Below are 26085 nucleotides of genomic sequence, written 5' to 3'. Positions count from 1 at the left end.
AAGTGCTCATGGGAAACCGCTCTTCAACTTGCTCTGAGACGTGTTTGTGAGCTTGAAGGACCAGGGGTACGCAGTCACAGGTTCGGGCTCGGGATCATGGTTGTTCCGTTTCGCAGCGTCATTCCTCGATACTCGACGTGCTGTGTGCATGGCCGCTCTGATCTTTTCTCACCCTCAGTCGCTCTTCGGCGAATTTCTATTCTTAGAATCAAGCGGCAGACTCGGAACATGCTCCTGCTGCTGTGTTTCCATTCCGTGCCGGACACGCGAAATAGATCATTGAAACGGAAGCGTGCGAAGTGCCAAAATCTGTCTTCTGCTGTGCAAGCCTAATAGCTTACTTGGGTTACTTCCCGCCCTCTGGTTCCGCTACCGAGGAACTTGAGTCATTATCAATACAGATTTCCCTTTTCCAATCACCCATAGATTTCAACGCCGCCCCCTGGAAAGCGCACTGGGCAGTAAGGTACGAAGTGTAGAGCCCTGCAGGCAACGATATTATTATTTCGCATGCCACTTTCAAGTGAGCGGATCCGGCTATCCTGGAATTAATTGCATGCGGTGCTATCGGCTACAATTCGGGAGCGCGTTCCTGGCGGCGCAGATGCTATGTGTACGGAACCCTGGGTGTAGAGCTGAACATTGCAAGGGCATGAATGGGCATCTCTTACCGCTCCCATGGTTGCCTGAGAAAACTCGCCTTTTCGTTGCCGACGCACATCACCGACGTTCTTCCTCCCAACATCAATTTGAATTCAAATTTTGCAAAAACGGGCATTATTCGTAGTCCGCGCCTCACTTGACGTCTTCTCCTGGATCGGTAGCCGATTCGTTGACTTGCTTCCACACCGACGCAACGGATATGATACTGATGCTCGTTCGAGCACGTTGACGCCGTCGAGACGAAACCCACCACCACGGAAACAATTTCACGGATGCCTGGCTCTAAGCGGTCGCTTCGACGAATCTCTTTCAAGGTATTGGGTGAACAATTCCGAAGGATGCGAAGAACCGGGTTCCGATCCAGTGGTAGATCAAGTCCTTTGTGTCTTGTGTCCTGAGTGCACGAGAGTGTGTGTGTCAGAACTTGTTTGCGGTGCATTATCCTGCTTGCGAGTGGCTGGAAAGAGAGATGAGAGACTGCTATGTTTGGTGTTGTGTCATTGTGCTCTCCCACATACCTATCACGTATGATGCGAACTGTATAGCTATGACTCGAGATGAGGTCGAAGGTATAAAAGGGCCCTTGTACTGGCCTTGAATCCCTCAGCTCTTGAGTGTTCTCTACTCGGGTGTTCTTTCCTTCGTTTACTACTCGTCCTAAGCAAACGCTCTCTCTCTAATTTCGTTGCCCTCATCAAAATGGTCTTCAAGCTTTCCATTGCGTTCGTCGCACTCGCTTCACTGGCTAGTGCAGCTACCCTTCATGTACGCGATTTGCTCTCTGTGATTAGTCCAGACTTTAACTAGGTTGTCTTGTTTCTAGAGGACTCCCTGCCCGAACAGCAAGAACACTGCAATCAACCCGCAGTGCTGTGTGTTCTATGATCTCGCAGATGAGTTACAGAACAACAAGTTCGACAATGAGTGTGGAGAGGATGGTAGGCATCTACCCATTGGAGTAGTGAATATCACTTACTTACGATGTTGTACAATTCACAGCTCACGAAGCCCTTCGCCTTACCTTCCACGACGCTATCGGGTTCTCTGCGTCTGGAAAACTGAAGTGAGTCATATTTTCTCGCTATGGATTTCTTTTGCTTACGCCCATGTGCAGGGGAACCGGCGCAGATGGTTCCATTATGCTCTTCAACGGAACTGAACTGCAAGACCGTGAGTATTATGGTCATATTGTTTTTCAATATTACTGAAGTATCTTCTGGAACAGATGCTAATGACGGTGTTGAGGATGCCATCAACAACCTCGCACCACTCCTTCACGACTTCAAGGTCTCCGCAGGAGACCTCATCCAATTCGCGGGAGCAGTTGCTGTATGTAGACAATATTCCATGATATGCGGCGATGTTACTGATTGTTTCTCTAGGTCTCGAACTGCCCAGGCGCCCCTCGCCTTGAGTTCCTTGCAGGTCGTCCCAACGCAACCTCCCCTGCTCAGCAGGGTACCGTTCCCTTACCGCAAGACCCAGTTGACAAGATTCTCGCACGTATGCAAGATGCAGGTCTCACCCCAGAAGATACCGTCAACCTCCTCTCTTCGCACACCGTCGCACGTTCAGATACTCTTGTTCCGGGCCACGACGCGGTTCCCTTTGACACTACGCCCTTTACATTCGACACTCAAGTCTTCCTTGAAGTGCTGCTCAAGGGTGTGGGTGTACCGTTCGGCGTGAACAACACCGACGGTGCAGAAGTCAACTCGCCGCTCCCTGCCGAGGGCGAAATGCGCTTACAATCCGACTTTGCCATTGCTCGCGACCCGGTCACTGCGTGCTTCTGGCAAGATATGATCAATAACCAGCAGAAGATGATGAATGCGTTCCAAACCGTGAGTTCATACCTCATCTATGTCTCCATTAGAAAAGAATTCTGATATAAGATGTGACTGATACCTAGTCCATGTCGAAGATGGCCATTCTCGGACACGACAGGCGCGGGCTCTACGACTGCTCCGAAGCTGTTCCCGTTCCTAAGCCTCCTGTCAAGAAGCCAGCGACGTTCCCTGCTACCAAGAATATCAAGGACGTCGAACAAGTCTGCCGCAAGCCGTTCCCTACGCTCTCAACTGACCGTAAGCATTTATTCACTATATTATGTCCCCAAAAAAATTCTAACGATTTCCTTTCTTTTCCCTTTTATAGGTGGTGCGGAAACCACAATTCCGGCTTGCGTCAATGGCGACACCAACATCGACGACTGCCCATCCTAAGCTAATAACATTCGAGCTTCGTGGAAAACGATTATTCGAGAATGATGGGCAGCGTATATAATACTTTGACTTTTCCTTGGGAGGACGGTATTTATTGATATTGGTAGAGCTATAATATTGGGTTTCATCTCTGTGCACGTACATACAAATTGCTACATATTTTATACATATTTTGACAAGTATATATGCACATGCATGATTGAAATAACTGGGTCGGATGAGCTATGAAGTGAAACAGAGCTCTTTCCTTACATCAAACTTGCTCTAATCAATACATAGTCTAACATTCATTTGTGATTTTCTCTCAAGCTTTCGATTATGATAGTTCTGAGATGCCTGTCGTCTTGCCGTACCGTCCTCAAATATCCTACTTGCATTATTGGACAGTGTGATGGGGCTTAGGGGTTTATTCTGAAGAAATGCTACTCTTCGTGTTTGGGTCATTTGCTTGACAATTCTGGAATTTCTTGAGTCAGTTGTCTAATTGGATAAAGTTGATGAGTTTGAGCCATGAAGCTGTTTGCATGCAGTGAGATGAAAGTATTGGACGAGAAACTAATTAAGTGAGAATAAGCCATACCAGTGTAGATACTCATATGATAATATCTATTCTTTTATTCTGCAAAGAACGGACTCAGGCTGAATCCCGAGAAGGACAATCTTATCCGAAACCCCGACGAGTTCACCCAGCTTTCTTCAGACATCTGTTAGAGTAGATTAATGTTGTCAAGTTATTCCGAGCCAAGTAGGTTTACGTTACGTGAACGTTGCTGGCGACCGAACTTCTACTGACGATGATTAGATCTACCGCGTGAGATCAAGCTCACGGTTCTTCGTCCTGATCGGAAAGAAGGCGCAGGATTTGTCAACCTAGAAGCACCGAAGCCAATGACGAGATAAAATGAATTTAGAAAAACTGAAGTTGACGCACTTGAAATGACAATCGTTGCTAAGCCAGCACGTGCGATCGTCTGGATTCAAAGAAGGAAATGATCGACATTGCTTATCTGTATTTGGGTCTATTTTTGACGGCTCCGAGACGGAACACCGAACAGTTTCCAACATCTTCTTCTTCAAGGGCAACCACAAATTTTTCATGTCCCTACGAGATTCTGCTCTTGTATACGAGTGCATTGCTCTAAAGCCTTGCAAGTTTACTTCAATTACATTGTTTGAGAAAGGAACCCTAATGCTCCCAATTCCCGAAGATCATGGAGTTTGTTAGGTTTGCCTAGCCTTCTGTCGCATTTCTTCCGTAGCTGCTAGAGTCGCACGCCATATCTTGGGAAACACCTGAGTAAAAGGAACTCGCTAATGGTCCGACTCGCATGTCGAAAATGACTCATCATTGGTCTTTAGGCAGCGTGCTTGCTGGTAAAAACAGTGTGGGATGGGAAAAGAAGTCTCGGAGCGTAATGCGCTTACCTTGCGGAAGCAGAAAGGAAATGAAGTACAGTAGGCGATTCTCCAATAAAAGGACATGAGCTAGAGACCGGTGCCCAGACAGACCCACTCTTCTTTTCATACCTACTGCTTATTGCGAAATGACCATCGAGACGGGAATTGTTCGGGGACACGTCATCGCCCTCACTGCAGCTGCCTGGGGTATCCCTATATTTCTATTTCCAACTTCTATCGCCTCACGATTTCTCTCGTTTTCACACTTCAGGTCATGCAAAATGCGCTTGCGTACTTCTTGCGAAGATAGTTCGTTATCGCTCTGTCAATGCAACAATGTTTATCGGCGCCCCTTTATACGAGAGAGCTACCAAAGAACTCGATGCACAATTTATACCAGAGGTTGAAGACGATATGCGAAGACTCATAAGGTAAGTTTGGCATTTCAGTAGCGTGTCAAATAAGGAATGTGAACTGAAAGATTGTCATGTGTACAGGGTCGTACCGTTGGAAATTGGGCCCAATGCTTTTGAGAACAGTCTACTCAATGCGAACTTCATGAAGGAATATGAGAAACTCCTCAACAGCAAGCGTGTACCTTTCAGAAATGAATTGCCAATGGATATGGTTGAACCAGGACCACCTCAACTTGTGATACTAGACGTATGTTATCACATCTGCTGACACTCGGTCGCTGTTGCTTACCGCCTTGGCTAGTTTTTCTTGCATGAAATCCTGAAGAATATTAGGGGTGTCAGTGGATATACTGTTCCTGTTTACGCCTTACAGTCGGCATCAGTTGCAGCAGTGCTTTTCATGTTTGGACCCCCAGAGATTGGAGGCGTTTACAGCAATATGGAAGAAGAGCTCAATGCGATCCCTCGCACAGACCCAAACGTCATTGCGGAAGAATCCGACAAGGCATGCATGCGGAATTTTACTCATTTTGGATATTGCTAATAAATATGTGTTCAGATAATTAAGAAGTCGAGCGGTAGACTGATCAAAATTCCTGGGCTCCCTCCTATGTACGACCACGAGCGTGCGCCCCAAAATGTACCGTTTCTTCTGAAATATCTATTTATACAGTCATTAACTTGAACCTCGTGGATTGGATTTCTTTAGTTCATCTTTCCTGAAAATGCGGCGCCAATACTTGCTAAAGCATACAAGTATGGGATTTTCGGGCTTTCATTTTCGTGCATGATTGATAGAATTATTCCACCAGGTTTTTCATGGAGTGTGATGGAGCAGTCATGAATACGGATCCAATGTTTGAAGCGCCGTCTATTAAGGTATTTGAAGAATGGTTCAGTGGCAGACCCGTCATTAGCGTTGGACCGATTGATTTTCCTCTCATTCCGCGACGCGAAGTAGAGTCACAGACGAGTCTAGAAGTTAGGGCCTTCCTCGATTCCGCGTTGCACAAATATGGCTCAAGATCTGTCGTATATGTAAGTTTGACCTCTTTCACTACTTGAAACATTGACCTATTGATTCCTTAGGTATCATTCGGTTCTATATTCTGGCCATCCGAAATTGACAAGTTACGGGCGGTCTTTGAAGTTCTGATTGAAGAGCGTGTACCCTTCGTGCGTGTTGCCTCTACTATTATTTCTTGAAGGGTGACCCAAGAGCTATGACAGATATTCGCTCACGCGTCACCATTTGGAGCGATACCGGATGACATGAAGGAGCGAATCGAGACGTCTGGCCTCGCATATTCATCTAACTGGCTTCCTCAAACGACAATACTAAACCATGAAGTAAGATCCAATATGAGTAATATTTATACACATCGAGATGCTTATACTATTTTGAAGGCCTGTGGTTGGTTCGTTACTCACTGCGGACATAACTCGGTTACCGAGGCACTTTCAGCAGGCATACCGTTGTAAGTAACAATTCAGACCAGCAGAGTTGATAATGCTGATCCCTCCAAAAGAGTATGCTGGCCCTTTGACGCAGACCAGCCAATGAACGCTGCAAATATCGCCACCGTACACAATCTAGGTTACGAGTTGTTTGAGGTTCGAAGTGGAATAGGGCTACTTCCTATCCACCGTCTTGGTGGCAAGACTCCAGAAGCCAGCATTGAATCGGTTAAACGTGAATTTTCTGGAACGCTTCAAAAGATGAGAGGACAGGACGGGGCGGTGAAGCGCGCGAACGCTCAGAAGTTCCGAGACGGATTCGCTAAGTTATGGGCTCCAGGAGGCGAGAACTGGGATGGAATCAAGAAGATAACAGATATCTTGCAGTAGACTTTCTTTATGCTAGGAGGTACTGGATCATCATGATAGATGTTAGATATGGTAGAATCATAGATAGCAATATAAGCATTTCTTTACTGCATTTCATTAGGTTCTATATATCTAACTTAGTTCTTTCATCCGAGAGCATCTCAGACAACCACACACATGAATATATGTGGTCATCTATCACGCGCAAGAAAGAGACAACCCTACCAAACAGTGGCATATATTTGTCAAATACAGAAATTTCGAGGCCAATGACAAGGCAGAATCGAGCATCCTTACCTTGACGCGCTTGAAATGATGGACATTTGTTAATAAGCAAACACGTGCGGTCAATTGGATCCAAAGAAGGCGATGATCGCCGTGTGTACCCATATTTGGATCTATTTATGTTCGGTGACGACGCAGAAAACTGCTTAGACATGTTCTCCTACAATAGCCAGTCATGCTCCGAGTAGAGTCCTACAAGACTCATTTTTTGCTTAATCATACAACTGTCTTGAAGTATTGAAAAGCTTTATACCATTCATTCTGGCTGAAGAAAGCGATTCACGGAGCCCAATTCTTGGAAAGGATGCAGTTTGCTGGTTTGACCTACCCTTCCATCTCATTTGTGCCACGGCTACCGAGGTCTCACGGATGCAACGGTAAACTCTTGAATAAAAGAAACTCGCTAATAGCCCAACTCGCAATTTGAAAATGACTCATCACTGGTCCTTTGGCTCTAGATTTGCAGTATTTTTGGGTGTGGGACGAGAAGAGCAGTTTCAGCGGGTAAATGCACTTACCTTGCAACGACAGATTAGAGATCAAGCAGAATAGGCGAATTCTGGACAAAAGGACATGGTATGAGGACCGGAATACACCAGACTCACTCGTATCCCTCACATCCATTGCTTGACGTGAAATGACTATCGATGTCGGGTCTGTCCAGGGACATGTCATTGTCTTCACCATAACTGCTTGGGGTGCCGTTCAATTTCTGCTTCCGAGTTCTGTTGCCGTGAAGTTGTCCTCATCTACATTACAGGACGTGCGAAGTGTGCTTGGATACTTCTTGCAAAAATAGTTCGTTATCGATCGGTCCACGCGGCGATGTTCATCGGGTCTTCATTACATGTGAAGGTTGTCAAAGACCTCGACGCACAATTCATACCGGAGGTTGAGAACGACTGCGACGGCTCAAAAGGTCAACTTGACATTCCCGTGGCGTTTGCATAAGCATATCAGAATGACGACTGAGACCTCGTCATGCATATAGGGCAGTGCCTCTAGAAATGAGGACTCATCCCTTTGATAACGGACCACTCAATGCATCCTTTATAAAGGAATATGAAAGACTCTTGAATAGCAATCGTTCTGTCGGCGACCGTGGCTTCTCGTCGGATGTGGTTGAACCAGGAAGCCCTCAACTCGTGATACTGGACGTACGTATCTTCCTCTATTAAATCTAAGTCACTGCAGCTTACTGCCTCTACTAGTTCTTTTTATATGAGACCCTGAAAAACATCAGGAGTGTCAGCGGAATTACCGTTCCAGTCTATGCCCTGCAGTCTGCATCAGTTGCATCAGTACTTTTCATGTTCGGCCCACCAGATATTGGAGGCGTTTACAGAAACGTGGAAGAAGAGCTCAATGCAATCCTCTACACAGATTCAGAAGCTGTCGAAGAAGGATCCGACAAGGAATATACGGGAAACTTTATCTGCAGATATTGCTGATGAAGGCATGTTCAATTTGTGAGGAAGTCGAGTGGTGGACTCATTGAAATTCCAGGACTCCCTCCTATGTGCGACCTTGAGCACACAGCCCAAAATGTACAGTTCCCGCAAAAAAAAATTCATCTATTGAATCGAATATGCTACCTTTAGTTCATCACGCCTGAAGCCGCAGCCGCAGAGTCTGTGCAAGCTGGAGTGTATAGGTACGGGAATCCCCGACGTTCTCTTTCATATATGGCTAAGCAGTTCATCGTTCCAGGTTCTTTGTAGGTGCGATGTAGCCGTCATGAATACGAATTCGATTTATGAAGCTCCGTCTATCCGGGCATTTGAGGGATGGCTCAGTGGCAGGCCTGTCATTAATGTTGGACCGGTTGACTTTCCTCTCTTTCCGCGACTTGAAACAGCGTCACAAACGACTCTGGAAGTCAAGGCATTCCTCGATTCAGTGCTGCATAAGTTTAGTTCAAGCTCTATCATATATATGGGATTGAGTTCTTCGTCTACTTTAAAGCTCACTGGTTGACTTCCTTAGGCCCTGCTCGGTTGCACTGGTCGCGCGACCAGTGCCTGCCAAATTCGCAACCACCGGTTACACAACCAGTGGTTGCAAACCATCAACCATCAGACGTGCTCGGCTGCACGTCTGGTTTCATAGTTGTGTGACACTACTCGTCCCTTACTACACCTGTTACACTATGCCCTCTACATTTCCTTGTTACTACTTCTCTCTTGTATTGTATTCCCCACTTGTATTCTACTGGCAATTTAATAATCCAAGCTTTGAATGTCCAAACCAACTATAATAATATAATATATCTGTCATATATGCCTAATTATATGTGCATATATGCACCTAAAGTCCTAACTTATGTTTCTATTTATTTATTTGTGTCTCAATTATATCTACACTGTGTAGTACTTATGTTAGGACACATAATTATATACTAATTTGAAAGGATAAATGATGAAAGATGAAGGGAAAGTAATGAGTCTATACACTATACTACTTGTGACCAAAGTGACAAGGTTGGCACTGGTGGTTGACGGTTGTACCGGAAATTGCCGGCCATCAACCACCAACCTGCCGTTGCACGACCAGTGCAACCGAGCAGGGCCTTAGATGTCATTCGATTCTATGTTTTGGCCTTCTGAAATTGACTAATTACGATCAGTTTTGGAAGTGATGATTGAGGAGCGTGCACCTATCGTACGTTAATACTCATCCCCTCTTTAAAATCGATTTAAAGGTCATGTCAGATATTCGCTCACGCTTCACCATCTGCTTCGGTGCCGGACGACAAGAAAGAGCGTATCAATGCATCTGGATAGGGGTACTTGTTTAACTGGTTTCCTCAAACGACAGTTCTAGGCCATGAGGCAAGTTCAATTTGAAGAATAATATGTAGTTCTATATCCTGATATCCCTTGAAGGTCTGCAGCTGGTTCGTTACTCATTGTGGACACAACTCAGTTATTGAGGCGCTTTCAGCTGGAGTAACCCTGTAAGCAGCATTTCGCGCAAACAAGTTTAATAGTACTAATTCTGGCAAAGGGTATGCTGGCATTTTGCAGGAGATCAGGCAACGAACGCCGCAGGCATTGCTAGTTGCTACCGTGCACAATCTAGGCTACGAGCTTGTCGAGGTTCGCAGTGGAGATGGACTACGTCCCATCCATCACCTTGGTGGCAAGGCCCCGGAAGCCAGCATTGAATCGGTTAGGCGTGAGTTTTCTGAAACTCGTTCAGAAGATGAGAGGACAGGATGGGGCTGCGAAGCGCGCGAACGCCCAAAAGTTTCGTAATGATTCGCTAAGTAGAAAATGCACGTTGCTCTCACAGGAGATTTTCGCTGATGAGTACTGCATACCATCGATATCCATCTTATAACAGTTGAGACTTTCTGCAACTATGTAACTTGCGAAGGTGCTCATTTCGTGTAGCGGCGGTAGAAACAGATGATCACGTGCACGGTCGTCTTCTCGGTCGGCGGAAAAAATAAAGCCAAAACAAAGTATTAAAAAAAGAAAGAAAAATGCTTGCATTCCTATGTAAGACACCCATATATCTACATCGAAGGTCTGTTACTTCCTGAAATAAAATATTCCTACTGCAAGGTATCCGTTATCCTCTTGATCTGACTCCAATTCTCGTTCCTTGAGTCCCTGACGTTATAATGTTACGGATTACTGTCAGATTGACTAATCGGAGCATGTTGTTGCAGATCCATCAGCCCGCAAGCGACGATTACATGTAAACGAAAATGCCGATGGACAGCGCCCAAAGGTTTCACATGCTCCATTCGTTACATAGCTGTGCTAGCCAGCGGTCTGTTAAATGACGGTAAACGCAAAATCAAGATAGCTTGCACCTTGACTTTGGACCCAGGCCTACATAGTCAAAAACCCAAAGTACAATTCGCGAAATGACCATCGAGTCAAGAACTGTTCGAGGGCACATCGTCATTGTCACCCTACCTGCTTGGGGTACGGTCTACTTCAATTTTGTTCTGATGTTTTACACGCGTTCTAATGACTTTTCACCGCCCCTCTGCAAACTCTAGGACATGTACATTGTGCTTGCGCACTTGCTGCGACAATAGTTCGCTATCGGCCCGTCCATGTGACGATATTTGTCGTCTCCCTCTTATCTGACAGGGTTTCAAAAGAACTTGATACACGATTCGAACCAGGCGTCGAAGATGACATGCGGAGACTTATAAGGTTCGCTTGAGTAATTATTAAGATAAGTTAGAAAGGAGAACTAAACCGGTTTGATACAGAATTGTTGGCTTGGAAGTTGGGCCTAATATCTTTGACACCAGCGCTATCAGTGCGGGTTTCATGAAGGAGTATGAGAAATTCTTTGATGGCAAGTCGCACACCGAGAATGGATCCGCACTCGATACTATTGAGCCAGGTCCTCCGCAACTCGTAGTAATTGACGTACGTGCATGACTCTGTCAACATTTACTACATTAGAGCTTACTACCTTGACAAGTTCGTGTATGAGGCTATGGAAGGCATTAGAAAAGTTAGCGGGCATGATGTCCCAGTCTATCTTTTACAATCTGCCTGTGCCTCAACAGTACTTTACTTCTTTGGACCAGATGTAGGAATTTACAACAATCTCGAAGAAGAGCTCAAGGCGATTCCGTACGAGGATAAGGAAGCCATTCTAGAGGAATCTGACAAGGTATCCGCGAACGAAAATACACATGCCATGGATAAAGTTAATGCATTCACGATCAGATAATCCGGAAATCAAGTGGTAGACTTATAGCTATCCCTGGACTCCCTCCGATGTACGACCACGAGCGTATGGCCCAGAAGGTTCTGTTCCTCAAAGTCCACAATTTCTTCATTACGTTGACTCTGAATAACCTCAGTCCATCTTCCCTAAAGGCGGAGCTTTCATAACAGCTTCAATACGCAGGTGCGTGACCCTTCTTTGTCCGTTAGAATTAGCGGCGGAACCTGTTCTGCAGAATTCTCCTGGAGTGTGACGGAGCAATCTGCAATACGAATCGAATTTACGAAGCACCATCCATCACAGCCCTCGAAGAATGGTTCAATGGAAGACCCGTCATCAATGTTGGACCGCTTGATTCTCCACTTACACTGCACCATGAAGAAGACTCACCGAGTAATCGGGAAGTAAAGGCCTTCCTCGACTCTGCGCTGGAAAGGTACGGTCCCAAGTCGGTTGTATATGTAAGATTGGGTCCTTTCTGGGTCAAGGTTATTCGTTATGCTCAGCCTTTTCCATTAGATGTCGTTTGGCTCTATTTACTGGACTGCTGAACCGGATAAAATATGGGTAGTCTTGGATGCTATGATTGAAGAGGGAGTGCCCTTCGTAAGTCTCAACCTGGTGTTTTTTGAAAAAGTTTAACAAGGATATCAGTTGTTTGCTCATGCTTCGCCATTCGCGACAATACCAGACGAAGTGAAAGAGAAAATAAAAGCTTCTGGGCTGGGTTATTCATCCAACTGGCTCCCACAGCAGGCTATTCTCGATCACCAGGTAAATTATATCCTCAACTTACAATCGTGACATATACTTACACTAGTCTGTAAGGCCTGCGGCTGGTTTATCACGCATTGCGGACACAATTCCGTTAATGAAGCCATTTCAGCTGGAGTCCCGTTGTAAGTCTAACCCCACGCATTACTCAAGATGCACTTATTGAACTCCCACAGGGTATGTTGGCCTTTTGACGCAGACCAGCCAAATGGTGCAGCGAACATCGCCTCCGTGCACAACTTAGGTTACGAGTTGTTCGAAGTGCGGACCGGAAGTGGGTTGCTTCCGATTCATCGTCTCGGAGATAAGGTACCAGAAGGTACAGTCGAATCAGTCAAGCGCGAGTTTTCCGAGACGCTTCGGAAGATGAGGGGACAGGACGGGGCGGTGAAACGTGCGAATGTTCAAAAGTTCCGTGATGCGTATGCTAAGCTATGGGCGCCAGGGGGAGAGAATTGGGATGAAATTAAGAAAATAACGGATATCTTGCAATAGAATAGAAATGAAGGAATATAAACAACTACCTCGTGTTGTAACTATTTCATTATTTTATCCTGTCTCAGATGAAAGGTCTTCGAGTGTGAGCGCTGAATTGCTAAACCTGAACCAAGGATCCGCAAATCATGAATCGCCGTGATGCCCGTGAAGTATGTACTATCACTATCAGGACTTCGCTTATGTGGGTGCGCCATAATTGGACAGAGTCTAAGTAAAACGATCACGAACATCGGCACGCGTAACCGCTTTATAAGGTCAATCAAAGTGTACATCACTGGTAAGCGACTTCTGTGCAGCATTCGCATTGGACCCGACGAATGGAGAACTCATCGATAATCAGCTCAAGGAGCGACGCCCAGCTCATGTAGAAACGGCGCTCAAGTGTTCCACTAACTCCATTTTGACATGCACGCGGTGCTCACAGATCATTAAAAGCGCGATCAACATCAAGCTGGACAGTCAGGTACCCATAATCCCTTGACACAACATGACAATTGAATCAAGAAGCATTCGAGGACACGTCGTTGTTGGTGTTCTGCCCGCTTGGGGTACAATTTACCTGATGTTTTTTTGCCACTTATTGCCTGACACTACCTCTCATCCACAAATTATAGGGCATGCAAAGAGCTCTTGCGCACTGCTTTCGACGTTGGTTCGCTATCGACCTGTTCTTGGGACGATAATTATCGCCTCGTTCTTAACCGAGAAAATCGAAAGAGAACTCGATGCACAATTCTTGCCAGAGGTTGAAGATGATCTACGGAGGCTCATAAGGTTCGTGAAAACTGCTAAACACATTGTCCATGCCACTTAAAATAGAAGTTGAATTGTCGAATACACAGGGTTGTTGGTGTGGAAATCGGACCCAACCTTTTCGACACTACCATGTATAATGCAAACTTCATGAAAGAATATGAGAAACTCCTTAATGGCAAGCATGCAGAAACCGAGAGCGGATATGCAGTCGATACGGTCGAGCCAGGACCTCCTCAACTCGTTATTCTTGACGTAAGCTATCAGCGTTATCAACCATTCTGACCCAGAGCTCACTTATCACTCTAGTTCTTCTTGTACAGTACTCTGAAAAGTATCAGGGTTGTCCATTCCGTTCCAATCTATGCATTGCAATCTGGCCTAGCTTCAGCAATGCTTTTCAAGTTCGGGCCTGAAGGGGCTCACACCCACCTCGCAGAAGAGATCGAGGCAATCCCGTATACTGATGAAGATGCTATCGCAGAGGAAGCGGATAGGGTATTCATTCACACAATGTTTATTGGACATGAATAATACTCATACAAATATGCGCAGTTGAACCAGAGATCAACTGGAAGAGTTATTAAGGTCCCAGGCCTCCCGCCTATGTACGACCACGAGCGTACAACGCAATTTGTACGATTTTCTCGGAAATACATATCACTTTATTTTATTGATGCTACATCATCCCAGGCCACCCTCCCTAAAGGCGTAGGATTCATAGAATCTGTTGCTCATAAGTACGTGACCTCCTTACTTTTATGCCCCAACACGATCGATAAACGTGTTTCGCTCTAGGTTTCTGCAAGAATGTGATGGTGCGATTATGAATACAAATCGAATTTACGAGGCCGCAGGAATCAAGGCATTCGAAGATTGGTTTACCGGAAGGCCCGTCATTAGCACTGGACCGTTTGAATCTCCTCTCATCCCGCGGCATGAAGTTGAACAAAATAGCAATCTGGAAGCCATGGCCTTCCTTGACTCAGCTCTACAAAAATATGGTCCGAATTCGGTTGTATATGTGAGACTGAGATTTTCAGGATCAATGCCGTTTTAATACTCAACTGTTTCCCTTATGTAGATGTCGTTTGGATCCGCATTCTGGCCCTCTGAAGTGGAGAAAACACGGGCAATTATAGATCTTATGATCAAGGAACGGGTACCTTTCGTAAGTCTCCCACCTGGCTATCCTGGAAATCTTCTAATGTGCGCGTCAGATATTCGCTCATGCTTCGCCGTTTTCAGCAATGCCGGAGGACATGACAGAGAAAATCAAGGCTTCCGGGTTCGGTTATTCATCTAATTGGGTACCTCAGAGGGCTATCCTCGATCACAAAGTACATAAATTCTGTCGGATGTTTCCTATGTGGAGACGTTGATGTTAATCTCCTAGGCGTGTGGTTGGTTCATTACTCACTGTGGACACAATTCAATCTTTGAGGCTCTCTCAGCTGGAGTACCCTTGTAAGTGGGACGGCTTGCATTATTTGAGAATAGATTACTAAAATCGTGGCTCATGAAGGATATGCTGGCCTTTCGCTGCGGACCAACCGTTGGCTGCTGCGATGATCGTCGAGGAGCACAACGTAGGCTATGAGCTATTCGAAGTACGCACTGGAGACGGACTGCTTCCGATTCATCGTCTCGGAGATAAGGTCCCAGAAGGCACCGTTGATTCAGTTAAGCGTGAATTTTCAGAAACGCTTCAGAAGATGAGAGGCCAAGATGGAGCGGAAAAACGAGCAAACACTCAGAAGTTCCGTGATGAATTTGCTAAGTTATGGGCTCCGGGAGGCGAGAATTGGGATGCGATCAAGCGGGTAGCAGATATTATCCAGTAGATATCAGCGCTAGAACTGGCGAATGTCATTTGGGTTTTAGTGATATAGAAAGGCAAATCTTAATGCCATCGCTCCTGCGCTCTGTTTACGCTTGTTTGTCTGTACCAAACCGGCAAATGATGATCACACATGCACGTGGCCAAATGATACATCTCTTGTCCAATCCACACACGTCCAGGTAGTCTTACGGTTTACCCTTCGTAAGCCTACATAAAGTATCAATGGTAAGTTGTGTAAACACGGCTATAGCAACGCGCATACCTATTCTGCACTGTATAGACTAAACGAAGCGCGGATTCTGACGGCTCCGAATATCGCCCGTCTCCTCCACGTTCGCCTAAGAAAGCTCGCATACCGAAGACTCCAACCACGCAAAGAATATCCGAATATTCTAGTCCTAGTGCAGCCAAGGATCGTGCTCCGTCTGATACTTACTCCACCCCAAGGAAAAATGAACGAGTTCGGCTTTTCGAAAGTTCTAGTCTTCATTGCTCTCCATCAACATCTCAACTAAGTTTATCAAATATTTATAGCAGTGGGCTCCTCGCCCAGTAAAGCAACACTTGAGGCAGAAGCAATCTTGGCGCAGTATAGTCCAGGAACGAAACGGAATGTAAAAATGTCCGACTTGAAGAGGTTACAAGAGACTCACGAAGAACGGCGACAAGAGTTAGTGGCTCAAGCCATCTAGATTCTCTTTGCAAAGTACTCACTGTAGTTGTTCCATAAGGGCTTTGTTAAGGGTGGAGAAGCAGAAAGAAATGGTCGAAGAACGCCGAAACGGGTAAACATGGTTGTCCCGATTTCACCCCATGGCTCGACCTGACGGATACTTTCTTATAGGATTTTCGATCGACTTGCGGAGCTTGGTTATAGTAAGAAGCTCATTGCAAGGGACGTCTACGATCAACGAAAGGCCCGTGCGCGATGGTGGCAAATCGTAGAAGAACCGGAGGAATTGTCAGATGAAGGTAATTACCAAAAGATTTTCAACCTCCTTCCTATTAACAAGTTACCGCAGTCTGGGAGAAAATTCGGGAGGACCTCTGCATCATTTTGGATGTACGAAAGGAAGCTATGGCCTCCGCTCAAGCTCTTTCTAAGGAACGTGCGATGAATTCGTCGTCGCCTTCTCGCCCAAAATTCCGATCGAAGAAAACTGGATGGGTTGCTGGTGCTGAAAGCGACGGTTCCTACCGATTTGTCGTACCAGTGGATGAACTCGATCAGCGTTCGCCTTGATACTTATCTAGTATCACCCCTCGTCCCGTGAGAGAGTTCCTGTACCTGGATATTAGTAGCTGTAATGTTGTGCCGCCATTGTATTCTGCTGTAAAACCCATCGTTTTTTGTTTTAATTTTATTAAATCTTTTTGATTGACTTTTTTCTTTGGCACTTAGCTTCTTCAAACTTGTCCAGGCCGTCGCGCCACATAGGGATTCAAATGTCTTACGTAAAACGGCATCTAGACAAGAATCACAAGATGCAGAATGATTGCAGATACGAAAGCTTTCACGAATACCACCAGCAGAATTGTCGAGCATTCAGCTGGCTTGAAGCCGAGGGGTAGAACTTTAGAAGATAAAGAAGAAAAATTTGAAATCATCGCGCACGCTTAGTCGACTCATCCAAACATTGTGAAGAGTGTGGCGAAATGGTACGTTGCATTACTCTGTCATCGTACTCTTGCCAACGTACGCGTGCCGTCTTATAATTGAAGAAATGGTAATACACAGTTATATTGGGAAAGACATGCACATCACTTCCTCTCCTAAAAAAGGCTAATCGTTGTTCATGCTCATTTATGGTCGGGAAAGCCTAGATGTCCCCAACCAGTCCATTCAGGAGTGACCGCTCGGAAGTGTTGCGTTTCATCGATTTTGAGCAGCTCGCCCACCTCCTCGTCAGTCAAGTCAACGATAACGAAGTTACTCTCAATGCGCTCCTTTGTAACACTCTTCGGTAGGACGGCAGTGTTTGGACAGTTCACCTGTAATGAGATCAAAATGTTTGCTGGAGAAACATTGTGCTTCTCCGCAATCTTCTTTACGACTTCGTTCGTAAGCAACGGAGCTCCTTGCGAACCGAGTGGCGAATAGGCAGTAAGCGCAATACCGTTTTCGTTGCAGAACTTCACAACATCATGCTGTGGGCACGAGGGATGCAGCTCGATCTGGTTTAAAGCAGGTTTGATTTTCGCCTCACTTAGAAGACGCTCGAGATATTCGACCTGGAAGTTTGAAACACCTTGAAGAGAATGACTTGGATAAATGTGGGAACATAAAGAGGGGTGCAGACTAAAGTAACGTACCAATCGCTTTGACTTTGTTGGGGTACTTCTCATAGACTTTCTCCATGTCTTTCCAAGTGTCGAGCCAATCGCGACCCTTATCTGCCTTTCCATCTTGTGTCATCGGCGCAGGCCAATGCATGAGCCCTTCGAGATGCCAAACATTCTTAGCGAAACTACACCCTTGACAAATCACAGTGGATACATACACAAATCAAGATACGGTGTATTGAGCTTCTGAAGGGAGGAAAGAAGCGCAGCTTCGACGTTCCTGTGATCTGGATTGTCCAGCTTGGTCGTAAGGAATAGCTCTTCACGTGGGATACCAGACATCTTGATCCCTTTTCCGACTTCCTCTTCATTACCTATGTCGAAGCACGGTTCAGCCAAGGATAAATTATATGCTAAAGTATGCTGATCTCTGACCGTATGCAGTGGCTGTATCGATATGCCGATAGCCATATTTGAGAGCCGCCTCGACCGCGTGCTCGACGTCGCCTGGTTTCGACCTCCAGGTCCCGAGACCGACCGTCGGCATTTTTGCACCTGTATTCAGTTGGACAAATTTTGACGCAGGCATCGCTTCTCTTGTTACTAGGAGATAGACGTCTAAGATATTTGGAAGTGCAAGGGATGAAGCCTCTGTTTACGCTGTATACTTGTGGTGTACCAATACCAATGAGCATTTATGATAACTTATTTATAGACACCCGAGGAGCGAAGGTGTTCCTCGTGAACGTATGAATCATATTATGATGTCACTTGGTATCACATCGTCACTGACGTACTGACATGATATCTTGTTTCCAAATACGGAGTATCAGAGGTCAAAATGCCCTGGCTCAAACCTGCCAATCATGTCGAGAACCAAGGCATAATGATAAACAGTACTAGTGACCTGTACTTTGCTGGAGTAACATTAGATATTCCTGACCTCTGAATGAACCCTGACAATGGTCACCGAGTCGAAGAATCACATGCATTTATTCAAGAATCTGCCACCAGATTCATGGATCTCAGATGGCTTCGTGGATCATGAATCTTGTTGCTTGATGCACAGCACGGTTTGCAAAATTCACTTTCGACTGCTACATACATGTTTTATTTGTTGAGAGGGAACCAAAGAAAGGAGGTATACAGAATTCCAAATAAACACAGTAATACATTCCCAGAAGTTATAACGTCCAAACTACTCTCGAGAGGAGACAACAACTGGTTTCGTTATGAGTTCCCAAAAGACATTGCAGTGGACAGCATGTAATACGAATAAGAATAGCCATACAAATGATTCCAGTCATTGATTACTTCGCGACCAATTTGGCGGAAGTGTTTCTCGAATAATGACGATGATGCCGTCGGACTGAGGCGAGAAAATGCAGTCAACCATCTTAATCTCCTTCTGTGGTGCGTTGACACCCCGTTCCGACGATGGACGCTGTCGAAAAGTCCTGCGAGCCGAAAGTAGATCAGGGTGTTGTGCTCCTTTACCGTGAGGATGTTTTGCTGTGGAATCCGGAGGTCGCCTTGGTAGATATTTCAGTACAAGGTAAAAGACATCTGCGAAGAGGCTTGAGAGCGGGGAAGAATAAGCCACATACCTATCTCGGCCTTTCAGATGCATATGAAATCGATTGAAAGCCCAACCACCGTCACTCGGAGATCCTTCCTCGTTAACTCCCCATGTCTTCACCTGATCCACCGCTGCGCGTATCCGTTTTTCATCTCCGGCAGCTACAAAGTCGTAAAACGATCTACCAGTGACGAGTGACATCGGAATGATGTCGTCGTTCGTACTGTAGATGATAGGCACTTCCGTACTAAATCGATCTATGACGAAGGCAACCCGCTTGGCTAATTCTGGCTTTTCAGGTTGCGACAATGTTAGGTTACGCATAGCGAATGTAAGAGGGTCCGGTTCGTCGTGAGAAGAGGTGCTTGATGCCCCATCGACCGATGGAGACGTCTCCCTCGATGAAGAAGCATCCTCTGGTGGATTTGTGGGTATGGGAGGAACATTCCATCGCTTGAGAAAGGCACTTAGTAAATTGTACGATTTCTCAAGTCAGAACATACTGTGAAAGCTAATCTCTTTGCCGATGGTGTAATCACGATTGTTTCTTGAGCAGTTGACGCGGTGTGCATATCTTTCGTTGCGGATTTCGCTGGAGCGCACGCGCCGATTAAGTGATGGCCGACTCTCGAATTAGTCTATTTAACATCAACATCACTCTTCAGCAAGAAACTGTTCTTGACTATAGATATCCATACTCACAACTCTACACAGGAGATAGCCTTTGCTCTTATCTTTGAAAGGAATGCGATGATACATGAGGCAAGCTGCTTTATCCTCGGATATCATTTCTCTAGAATAATGTTAGAGAAATGCCGAAAAGGATGAAGTAGACGTGCCGTACTGGTACGCACGGTACAGCAGTGGAACATCTTCGGGATGCGCGTACAAAGCTGCAGGAGTACCGACAACTTCTTCTGCTGACCATCCTAATTAGAGCGATTAGGGACTTCGCACATAAACTAGCCGTTCAATACGACAATCTTACCCATCAAGTGCAGAGCCGTTGGGGACAGATAGGTGACTATTCCCTGGAGCTGAGTATAAGAAAAGGTTGGAATTTGAGGAGTAAAGTGAGTGTATCTTGCCTTTCCAGCCGCTTCCATACAGACGACTGAAGTACCGTAATTAGAGCATGGCAAACAGAGGGCATAAACGCTGCCTTACTGAAAGACAAGTTAGGTAAATCGTCATGGATCCAGTCAGGCTCCTCTTCCGCATCGGTAGTAGTGGGTGAATCTGGTCGCGGCGGAGGAGATACTGAAGGAGACAGTTGTTCGATTATAGGAGTATCAGCTTCGTCTTCGGGTGGGTTTATTATTCGAGAGAGGTCCATCTTGTGTTGACAATGGGATCAAACTGACGAGAAGAGCTGTATAAAGGTAGATAACGTGTATAAATGTCAGGAAAGTTACTTGAACCAGAAATAGCTCCTCTCGGGAATGTCGATTTCATAGATCAGGCATGTGCCGTTCAAGGCAGTGAGATAGGTGAGATCCGTAAATTCTGTAAGCCACGTCGTTACAGGCAGATAGTCGCGGTTGAAAAGGACGTGCGGATCTGGATCTTGAGCGGGGAACATGACCTGACGCAAGACGAGATGAAAATCTAAGGGGCGTCAGATGGTCATCACACCCCGTCTAGCCTAAATCGTGATATGAAAGACGTTAGAGGATTTCAGTACATAGCGTGTAAAACATCTGAGATATACCCAGTGTCCTAACGGAGCGCCGGGTCGCGAGAATGAAGCTGAGGCAGGTTCCAAATATGGCCTTCGAGGAAAATCTCTCAATTCTGCTAAGCTCCATAGATAGGGGAACGACAAAAAAGATGTAGAAACATTAGACATTGCTTGCATTATACAGAAACTACAACGCTTCTCTCTGGCTACGCAACCGTATTTTCTGTATGGTCGTTCATAGATGCCTTCATCCGTAGCACATGCATATTGCGCGAAACAAATAAGAGAGAGGGGTAAATGAATTACAATCCGTTTGATCACCATGTGATCGCTTACGCATGAAACGCAAGGATGACGTAATACTGGTAAGACACATGTTTAGTATGCGTTAGATGCCAGAGTCTGGACTGGCATAGACGGAGTATAATACTGAGTTTCTAATCTCATTAAGTATTAATTGTTAACCTTTCCGTCTCTCTGAATTAGGATAATACGTGGAAACGTGGAAACAAGAAGACTTAATCGGCGGGCCGACAGAGCACAGTAGCGAAATCTTTTTGGATCTCCTCCTAATAGAACAACACGTTTGCTAAATTTTTGTCCATGCTAAAATATTTATTATAATATACTGGTTTTAGTGTATCGTATACTAAAATCGGCATTTTTTCATGTGTGCGGAAGTGTTCACTTTGTCCAAGACGTACTGAATTTACTATATTTGGATAATTCTCACGCATTACAAACATGGAAAACCTGATTGACAGCTAGCTTGGTGACTTATACTCACTCTGAATCTCTGAACACTTGCCTGCTCAGACTTGCCTACAACAAAATGCATGTTTGAACAAGATGAGAAGCTTCGTTTGAGGAAACATCATCCACATAAAATCAGCTCACTTGAAGGTCGTTCAGATCTGATTCCATGGTACGTCTGACCGTTTGTTGAGCACCTAGTCTGATATCTTCCTTCGGCTAGCACAGGCGCCGTTGAACTCTCACGAAATCATCTCTCATGGACAAAATAGTATAGAACAGCTTTCAGTAGACTTGGACGGAGTCCTGTCACCTATTGAGCTGCCATGTGGCCGAGTGCTACCGAACAGGCTCGCCAAGGTATAGAACTTTTTTTAAACATGTGCGATTTGATACTTTAATAGGCAAACTAGGCAGCAATGTACGAGCATCTCGCAGGATTTCTCGGTGGGCCGCCAAATGATTCACTAAATGAGCTTTACTCTCGCTGGGCCCGAGGAGGATGGGGTATGATTTTAACAGGGAACGTGCAAATATCTCAAAAGCATCTGTCTCTCGGTGCCGACATGGTGATTCCTCATACGCTATCAGAAGATGCCGTAGCAGGGTTTAGAAAACTGGCAGATTCAATGAAAGGTCGTGACATTGAGGGACGCAAGATGCGTCCCCTTGCAGTCATGCAACTAAGTCATGCCGGGCGACAGTCGCCAAATGGTCTAGGTGGACGCTTGCCGTTTGTCGAACCTCCCTTATCTGCCAGCGCAACACGAGTTGGAATGTCACCGGACTCTCTTCGATCAGATAATTTGTCGACACGGGTGACGAACAGGCTGTTATTCCAGAAGTCCGTTGCCATGACTGGCGCAGACGTGGAGGAGGCATTGGACGGATTTGTTCGTGGTGCTCGTTTGGCTGTACTAAGTGGATTCGACGGCGTTCAGATACATGGTGCCCATGGGTGTAGGTGTTGTCCTTTTAAAAAATAAGACGATCAAGTGTCTTATTTAGGGGTAATGCAGATCTCGTGGCACAGTTTATCTCGCGCAAGACAAACCATCGCACTGATGTATATGGACATCCTCTCCAATTCTTACATGACATTATCCAGGCCGTTCGCGCTGCTGTTCCCAAGAGCTTTATTGTCGGTCTTAAGCTCAACACGATGGATTATACTACAGGAGGATTTAGCGAGGCAGACGGTGCAAAGCATCTAGCGGAGATCGCACAATGGGAATGGAGCGGAGCCGGTGTCGATTTCATTGAGATCAGCGGAGGAGATTATGAGTCACCGGGTAAGACCTTTCTACCCCTTTATCTCGACCAATCGTTTATTTCATCTAGAATTCCTGCGGGATTCGTCTCCGCGTCAGGCGTTTTTTGAATCATTCTCCCGTGTCGCCGTAAACGTTGTTGAACGGAAATTTGACGGATCCGGATCGATGAAAAAGGCTCCATTGATAATGCTCACTGGTGGCCTGCGCACTCGGTCGCAGTTCTCGCGGGTGATCCAATGCAAACATGCACACCTCATCGGGGTCGCACGTTTGGCCGTTCTCAGGCCTGATTTACCTTACCTGTTCCTTAAGCACCGTGACAATGAGAGAACAAAGGACAAGGAAGAATTGTGGGGTTGGGAAATGGAGCCATCTCCGGAACCTCGTTCTCCACCTTGGTGGCCTCGCCTAATCGGCTCTGGTATTGGCGTAGCTTGGTACACTGTTGGAATGCATCGGCTTGCTGCGGGTGGTAAGCTGCCGTACGGGGAGAATTGGTTGCTTGTATTAGGGGAGATGTACTTCGGAGGACTTTCGATTGTAAAGCCGATTGTCGTTCTCTTCGGAACCGTCGTGGCTGCTCTTGTGTTACTCTTCATCCGCGGGTAAAGTTCGCGAGTTTCTTCTGTTTGTAGAGGAGGTGGTGGCACTCTGTTTAGGAGCATCAACGACCTCACGAAGTGCATCGGCCTTCTCTGATAGGAACGAGGTACTAGATATTCCTGAAGATTAGTCCGCTCCCTTGCTGGATTATCTCCGTTCATTGGGATCAGGTATTTTATGTTATTAAATACTTAGACATATTAGAAGCCACTGCTATCATATGCTTTTAGTCGCAGCTGAAATCTTCTTCAAGCTAGTCCCGTGTATGGGAAAGGGACATGATACGTTACATGGTATGTCTATTTTTGATGTCTACATCAGTGATCAAATAGCGGGAATCAAGCGTGTCCAAAGACGTGTGCCCGACTTATAAGTGACTTGCAGTCGCACATTTGCGGTCTGGGAAACCTAAGTCTCCCCAGCCAGTCCATTCTGGAGTGCACACTCGGAAGTGTTGCGTTTCATCTATTTTGAGCAACTCGTTCATCTCCTCGTCCGTCAAATCAACGAGATCGAAATTACTCGCGATGCGCGACTTCGTAATGCTCTTCGTGAGGACGGCAGTGTTAGGACGGCAGGCCTGTAATGAGATCAGAACATTTGCTGGAGGAATATTGCGATTCCCTGCAATCTTCCTTACGACTTCGTTCGTGAGCAGCGGAGAGCCAGTTGAGCCGAGTGGCGAATAGGCGATAAGCACAATGCCGTTTTCGTTGCAAAACTTCACGACATCATGTTGTGGGCAGGAAGGATGAAGCTCGATCTGGTTTACGGCCGGAGTTATTTTCGCCTCCTTTAGCAGTCGCTCAAGATATTCCACTTGGAAGTTTGAAACGCCTTGAAGAGAACGAGGCGCGTAAATGTGGAATTGTAAAAAGTGTGTGCCATGCATTATGTGACGTACCTATCGCTTTGACTTTCTCGGGGTATTTCTCATAGACCTTTTCCATGTCTTTCCAGGTCTCAAGCCAATCACGACCCTTATCTGCTTTTAAATCTTGTGTCATTGGTGCAGGCCAATGCATGAGCCCTTGAAATGCAGACTACCCTTAGCAAAGCCAAACTCTTGAGAATCTATAACGCGACATACACAAATCAAGATATGGTGTGTCAAGCTTCTGAAAGGAGGAAAATAGCGCTGCCTCGACGTTGCTGTGATCTATATTGGCGAGCTTAGTTGTAAGGAATATATCTTCACGTGGGACATCAGACATCTTGATTCCTTTCCCGACTTGCTCTTCATTACCTGGTACGCCGAAGCACGAGTCAGGCAATGATATATCATATGCTAAAGTATACTGATTCCTGACCGTATGCAGCGGCCGTATCGATATGGCGATAACCATGTTTGAGAGCGATCTCGACTGCATATTCGACTTCGCCTGCTTTTGCATGCCAGGTCCCGAGACCGATGGTCGGCATGAGTGCTCCAGTGCTCAGTTTAACAGATCTGGATGCAGGGCCATTGCAGGCATTGCTCTTCTTCTAGTTGTAGTGGCTTCGAGGAAGACGAGGATATATGTTGTTCATAAGAAATACTTACATATATTCCTTTCGCCACACGTAAAGAAAATCGAATTTTGACCGCCACTAATGGATTTTACACTCCGTTAGCTTGCTTACCACATTTTTGAAGCCTGAGTCTGCCCCTGCGAGAAGTACCGAAAACGGAACATAGTAGGCACCAGTATTTATTTGCAATGTCTACTGCTCTAGTGTAAGAGCACTATATATGGACAAGAATACACAGCAGACGCAATTAGGAAAAAAATGTAAATTATTCAAACACAGTGAGCACACTTTCTTTCTTTCTTTTGCTGCAACAATGATTACCATATAATCCTGCTCTTGGTGAAGAGCCGGACCTTGGAGTAAATTGCAAAACTGTGTCTTTAGATATTATAACAATTCCCATACTAAAAACCGGTAGGTAAATATGTAATTTACTGCAAGATTGTTCAGTGTTTGGATAGCCTAATAAGTACGCGCCTCGGCCTAGTAAACTGGTGATTCTCTATATGGTTAAGGAGCTAGTCGGTTGCCTGGTCTCCTGGGCCCAGGAGGTTTACCTTCGCCAACATTGATTTACGACATTTACCTATCGAACGACTTGTATTAATGATAATTAAAAGGAAATATACTGCAATTTGTCCTTGTAGAACTTGAAGGTATTCTCCGTCGGTTCATAATTTCTTGAAACGGAGAGTAGTTAATCCAAAGGCCGGCCGGATAAGCTCCACCGACGTTGGAGCAATGAAAGGATAAATCCAGACAGACAGAAGTATTACAATCGTAAACCCCCAGGTTCATTGGGTAATCCGAGTATAATGTTCTGGTTCATCATGCATGGTACGGGATTCCAGGTCTACGGCCCGGGAACCGAGGTAATGCTCATTAACTCCATTTTTGGTCATGTGCTGCTTTGATACGAAGGCATTAATATTTATTGGGCATACAACGAGGAAGTACAAATAAAAGTAATTGTGCTTCCATTTGATGATTCAGTTATCCCCTTCGGTTACACGT

At 45.6% G+C, this 26085-nt stretch overlaps 11 protein-coding genes across 11 annotated transcripts; 7 read left to right on the top strand and 4 right to left on the bottom strand.

The window, feature by feature from the left end:
- Positions 1-930: 930 nt before the first annotated feature.
- Positions 931-2888, top strand: FmMnP8l (manganese peroxidase 1; the record flags this gene model as incomplete). Its single annotated transcript, XM_007271935.1, has 8 exons — positions 931-1428; positions 1487-1601; positions 1663-1726; positions 1778-1833; positions 1889-1992; positions 2046-2507; positions 2576-2750; positions 2821-2888. Exons 1-8 carry the CDS (start codon positions 1363-1365, stop codon positions 2886-2888), a joined length of 1110 nt encoding a protein of 369 aa, XP_007271997.1. The 5' UTR covers positions 931-1362.
- Positions 2889-4432: 1544 nt separating this feature from the next.
- On the top strand, positions 4433-6550 carry FOMMEDRAFT_162598 (UDP-Glycosyltransferase/glycogen phosphorylase; the record flags this gene model as incomplete). The annotated part of the gene is made up of 11 exons (XM_007271934.1): positions 4433-4493; positions 4558-4717; positions 4784-4949; positions 5004-5183; positions 5262-5342; positions 5412-5458; positions 5515-5740; positions 5792-5878; positions 5933-6052; positions 6110-6180; positions 6232-6550. The coding sequence occupies 11 exons, from the start codon at positions 4433-4435 to the stop codon at positions 6548-6550; spliced, it is 1518 nt and encodes a 505-aa protein (XP_007271996.1).
- Positions 6551-7451: 901 nt separating this feature from the next.
- FOMMEDRAFT_162597 (uncharacterized protein) lies at positions 7452-10071 on the top strand (the record flags this gene model as incomplete). The annotated part of the gene is made up of 11 exons (XM_007271933.1): positions 7452-7512; positions 7575-7755; positions 7806-7971; positions 8026-8208; positions 8293-8361; positions 8416-8468; positions 8536-8729; positions 8801-8914; positions 9441-9475; positions 9526-9577; positions 9821-10071. The coding sequence occupies 11 exons, from the start codon at positions 7452-7454 to the stop codon at positions 10069-10071; spliced, it is 1359 nt and encodes a 452-aa protein (XP_007271995.1).
- A 620-nt stretch (positions 10072-10691) lies between these two features.
- FOMMEDRAFT_162596 (UDP-Glycosyltransferase/glycogen phosphorylase) lies at positions 10692-12787 on the top strand (the record flags this gene model as incomplete). Its single annotated transcript, XM_007271932.1, has 11 exons — positions 10692-10752; positions 10830-10989; positions 11049-11211; positions 11267-11461; positions 11518-11598; positions 11655-11701; positions 11754-11979; positions 12038-12124; positions 12173-12292; positions 12347-12417; positions 12469-12787. The coding sequence occupies 11 exons, from the start codon at positions 10692-10694 to the stop codon at positions 12785-12787; spliced, it is 1530 nt and encodes a 509-aa protein (XP_007271994.1).
- A 317-nt stretch (positions 12788-13104) lies between these two features.
- Positions 13105-15466, top strand: FOMMEDRAFT_115114 (UDP-Glycosyltransferase/glycogen phosphorylase). The gene is made up of 11 exons (XM_007271931.1): positions 13105-13338; positions 13405-13564; positions 13633-13798; positions 13853-14041; positions 14099-14179; positions 14237-14283; positions 14342-14567; positions 14628-14714; positions 14764-14883; positions 14940-15010; positions 15069-15466. Exons 1-11 carry the CDS (start codon positions 13278-13280, stop codon positions 15385-15387), a joined length of 1527 nt encoding a protein of 508 aa, XP_007271993.1. The 5' UTR covers positions 13105-13277; the 3' UTR covers positions 15388-15466.
- A 333-nt stretch (positions 15467-15799) lies between these two features.
- FOMMEDRAFT_24225 (uncharacterized protein) lies at positions 15800-16728 on the top strand. The gene is made up of 5 exons (XM_007271881.1): positions 15800-15862; positions 15921-16056; positions 16118-16171; positions 16231-16358; positions 16409-16728. Exons 2-5 carry the CDS (start codon positions 16007-16009, stop codon positions 16627-16629), a joined length of 453 nt encoding a protein of 150 aa, XP_007271943.1. The 5' UTR covers positions 15800-15862; positions 15921-16006; the 3' UTR covers positions 16630-16728.
- Positions 16729-17186: 458 nt separating this feature from the next.
- On the bottom strand, positions 17187-18258 carry FOMMEDRAFT_98061 (Aldo/keto reductase; the record flags this gene model as incomplete). The annotated part of the gene is made up of 4 exons (XM_007271930.1): positions 17187-17635; positions 17700-17825; positions 17888-18043; positions 18105-18258. The coding sequence occupies 4 exons, from the start codon at positions 18256-18258 to the stop codon at positions 17187-17189; spliced, it is 885 nt and encodes a 294-aa protein (XP_007271992.1).
- A 714-nt stretch (positions 18259-18972) lies between these two features.
- FOMMEDRAFT_137509 (uncharacterized protein) lies at positions 18973-20037 on the bottom strand (the record flags this gene model as incomplete). Its single annotated transcript, XM_007271929.1, has 4 exons — positions 18973-19201; positions 19277-19701; positions 19752-19886; positions 19951-20037. 4 exons carry the CDS (start codon positions 20035-20037, stop codon positions 18973-18975), a joined length of 876 nt encoding a protein of 291 aa, XP_007271991.1.
- A 622-nt stretch (positions 20038-20659) lies between these two features.
- FOMMEDRAFT_162592 (uncharacterized protein) lies at positions 20660-21097 on the bottom strand (the record flags this gene model as incomplete). Its single annotated transcript, XM_007271928.1, has 2 exons — positions 20660-20833; positions 20960-21097. The coding sequence occupies 2 exons, from the start codon at positions 21095-21097 to the stop codon at positions 20660-20662; spliced, it is 312 nt and encodes a 103-aa protein (XP_007271990.1).
- Positions 21098-21851: 754 nt separating this feature from the next.
- Positions 21852-23655, top strand: FOMMEDRAFT_32369 (FMN-linked oxidoreductase; the record flags this gene model as incomplete). Its single annotated transcript, XM_007271887.1, has 6 exons — positions 21852-21854; positions 21911-22042; positions 22096-22646; positions 22691-22974; positions 23024-23561; positions 23592-23655. 6 exons carry the CDS (start codon positions 21852-21854, stop codon positions 23653-23655), a joined length of 1572 nt encoding a protein of 523 aa, XP_007271949.1.
- Positions 23656-23926: 271 nt separating this feature from the next.
- Positions 23927-24981, bottom strand: FOMMEDRAFT_137507 (Aldo/keto reductase; the record flags this gene model as incomplete). The annotated part of the gene is made up of 4 exons (XM_007271927.1): positions 23927-24396; positions 24464-24589; positions 24650-24805; positions 24870-24981. The coding sequence occupies 4 exons, from the start codon at positions 24979-24981 to the stop codon at positions 23927-23929; spliced, it is 864 nt and encodes a 287-aa protein (XP_007271989.1).
- Between the last annotated feature and the right edge of the window lie 1104 nt (positions 24982-26085).

The sequence above is a fragment of the Fomitiporia mediterranea genome (assembly GCF_000271605.1).
Source record: "Fomitiporia mediterranea MF3/22 unplaced genomic scaffold FOMMEscaffold_19, whole genome shotgun sequence".
NCBI classification, from domain to species: domain Eukaryota; kingdom Fungi; phylum Basidiomycota; class Agaricomycetes; order Hymenochaetales; family Hymenochaetaceae; genus Fomitiporia; species Fomitiporia mediterranea.
The sequence above is the reverse complement of the archived record's forward strand: the minus strand, read 5'-3'. Positions and strand labels throughout refer to the sequence as shown.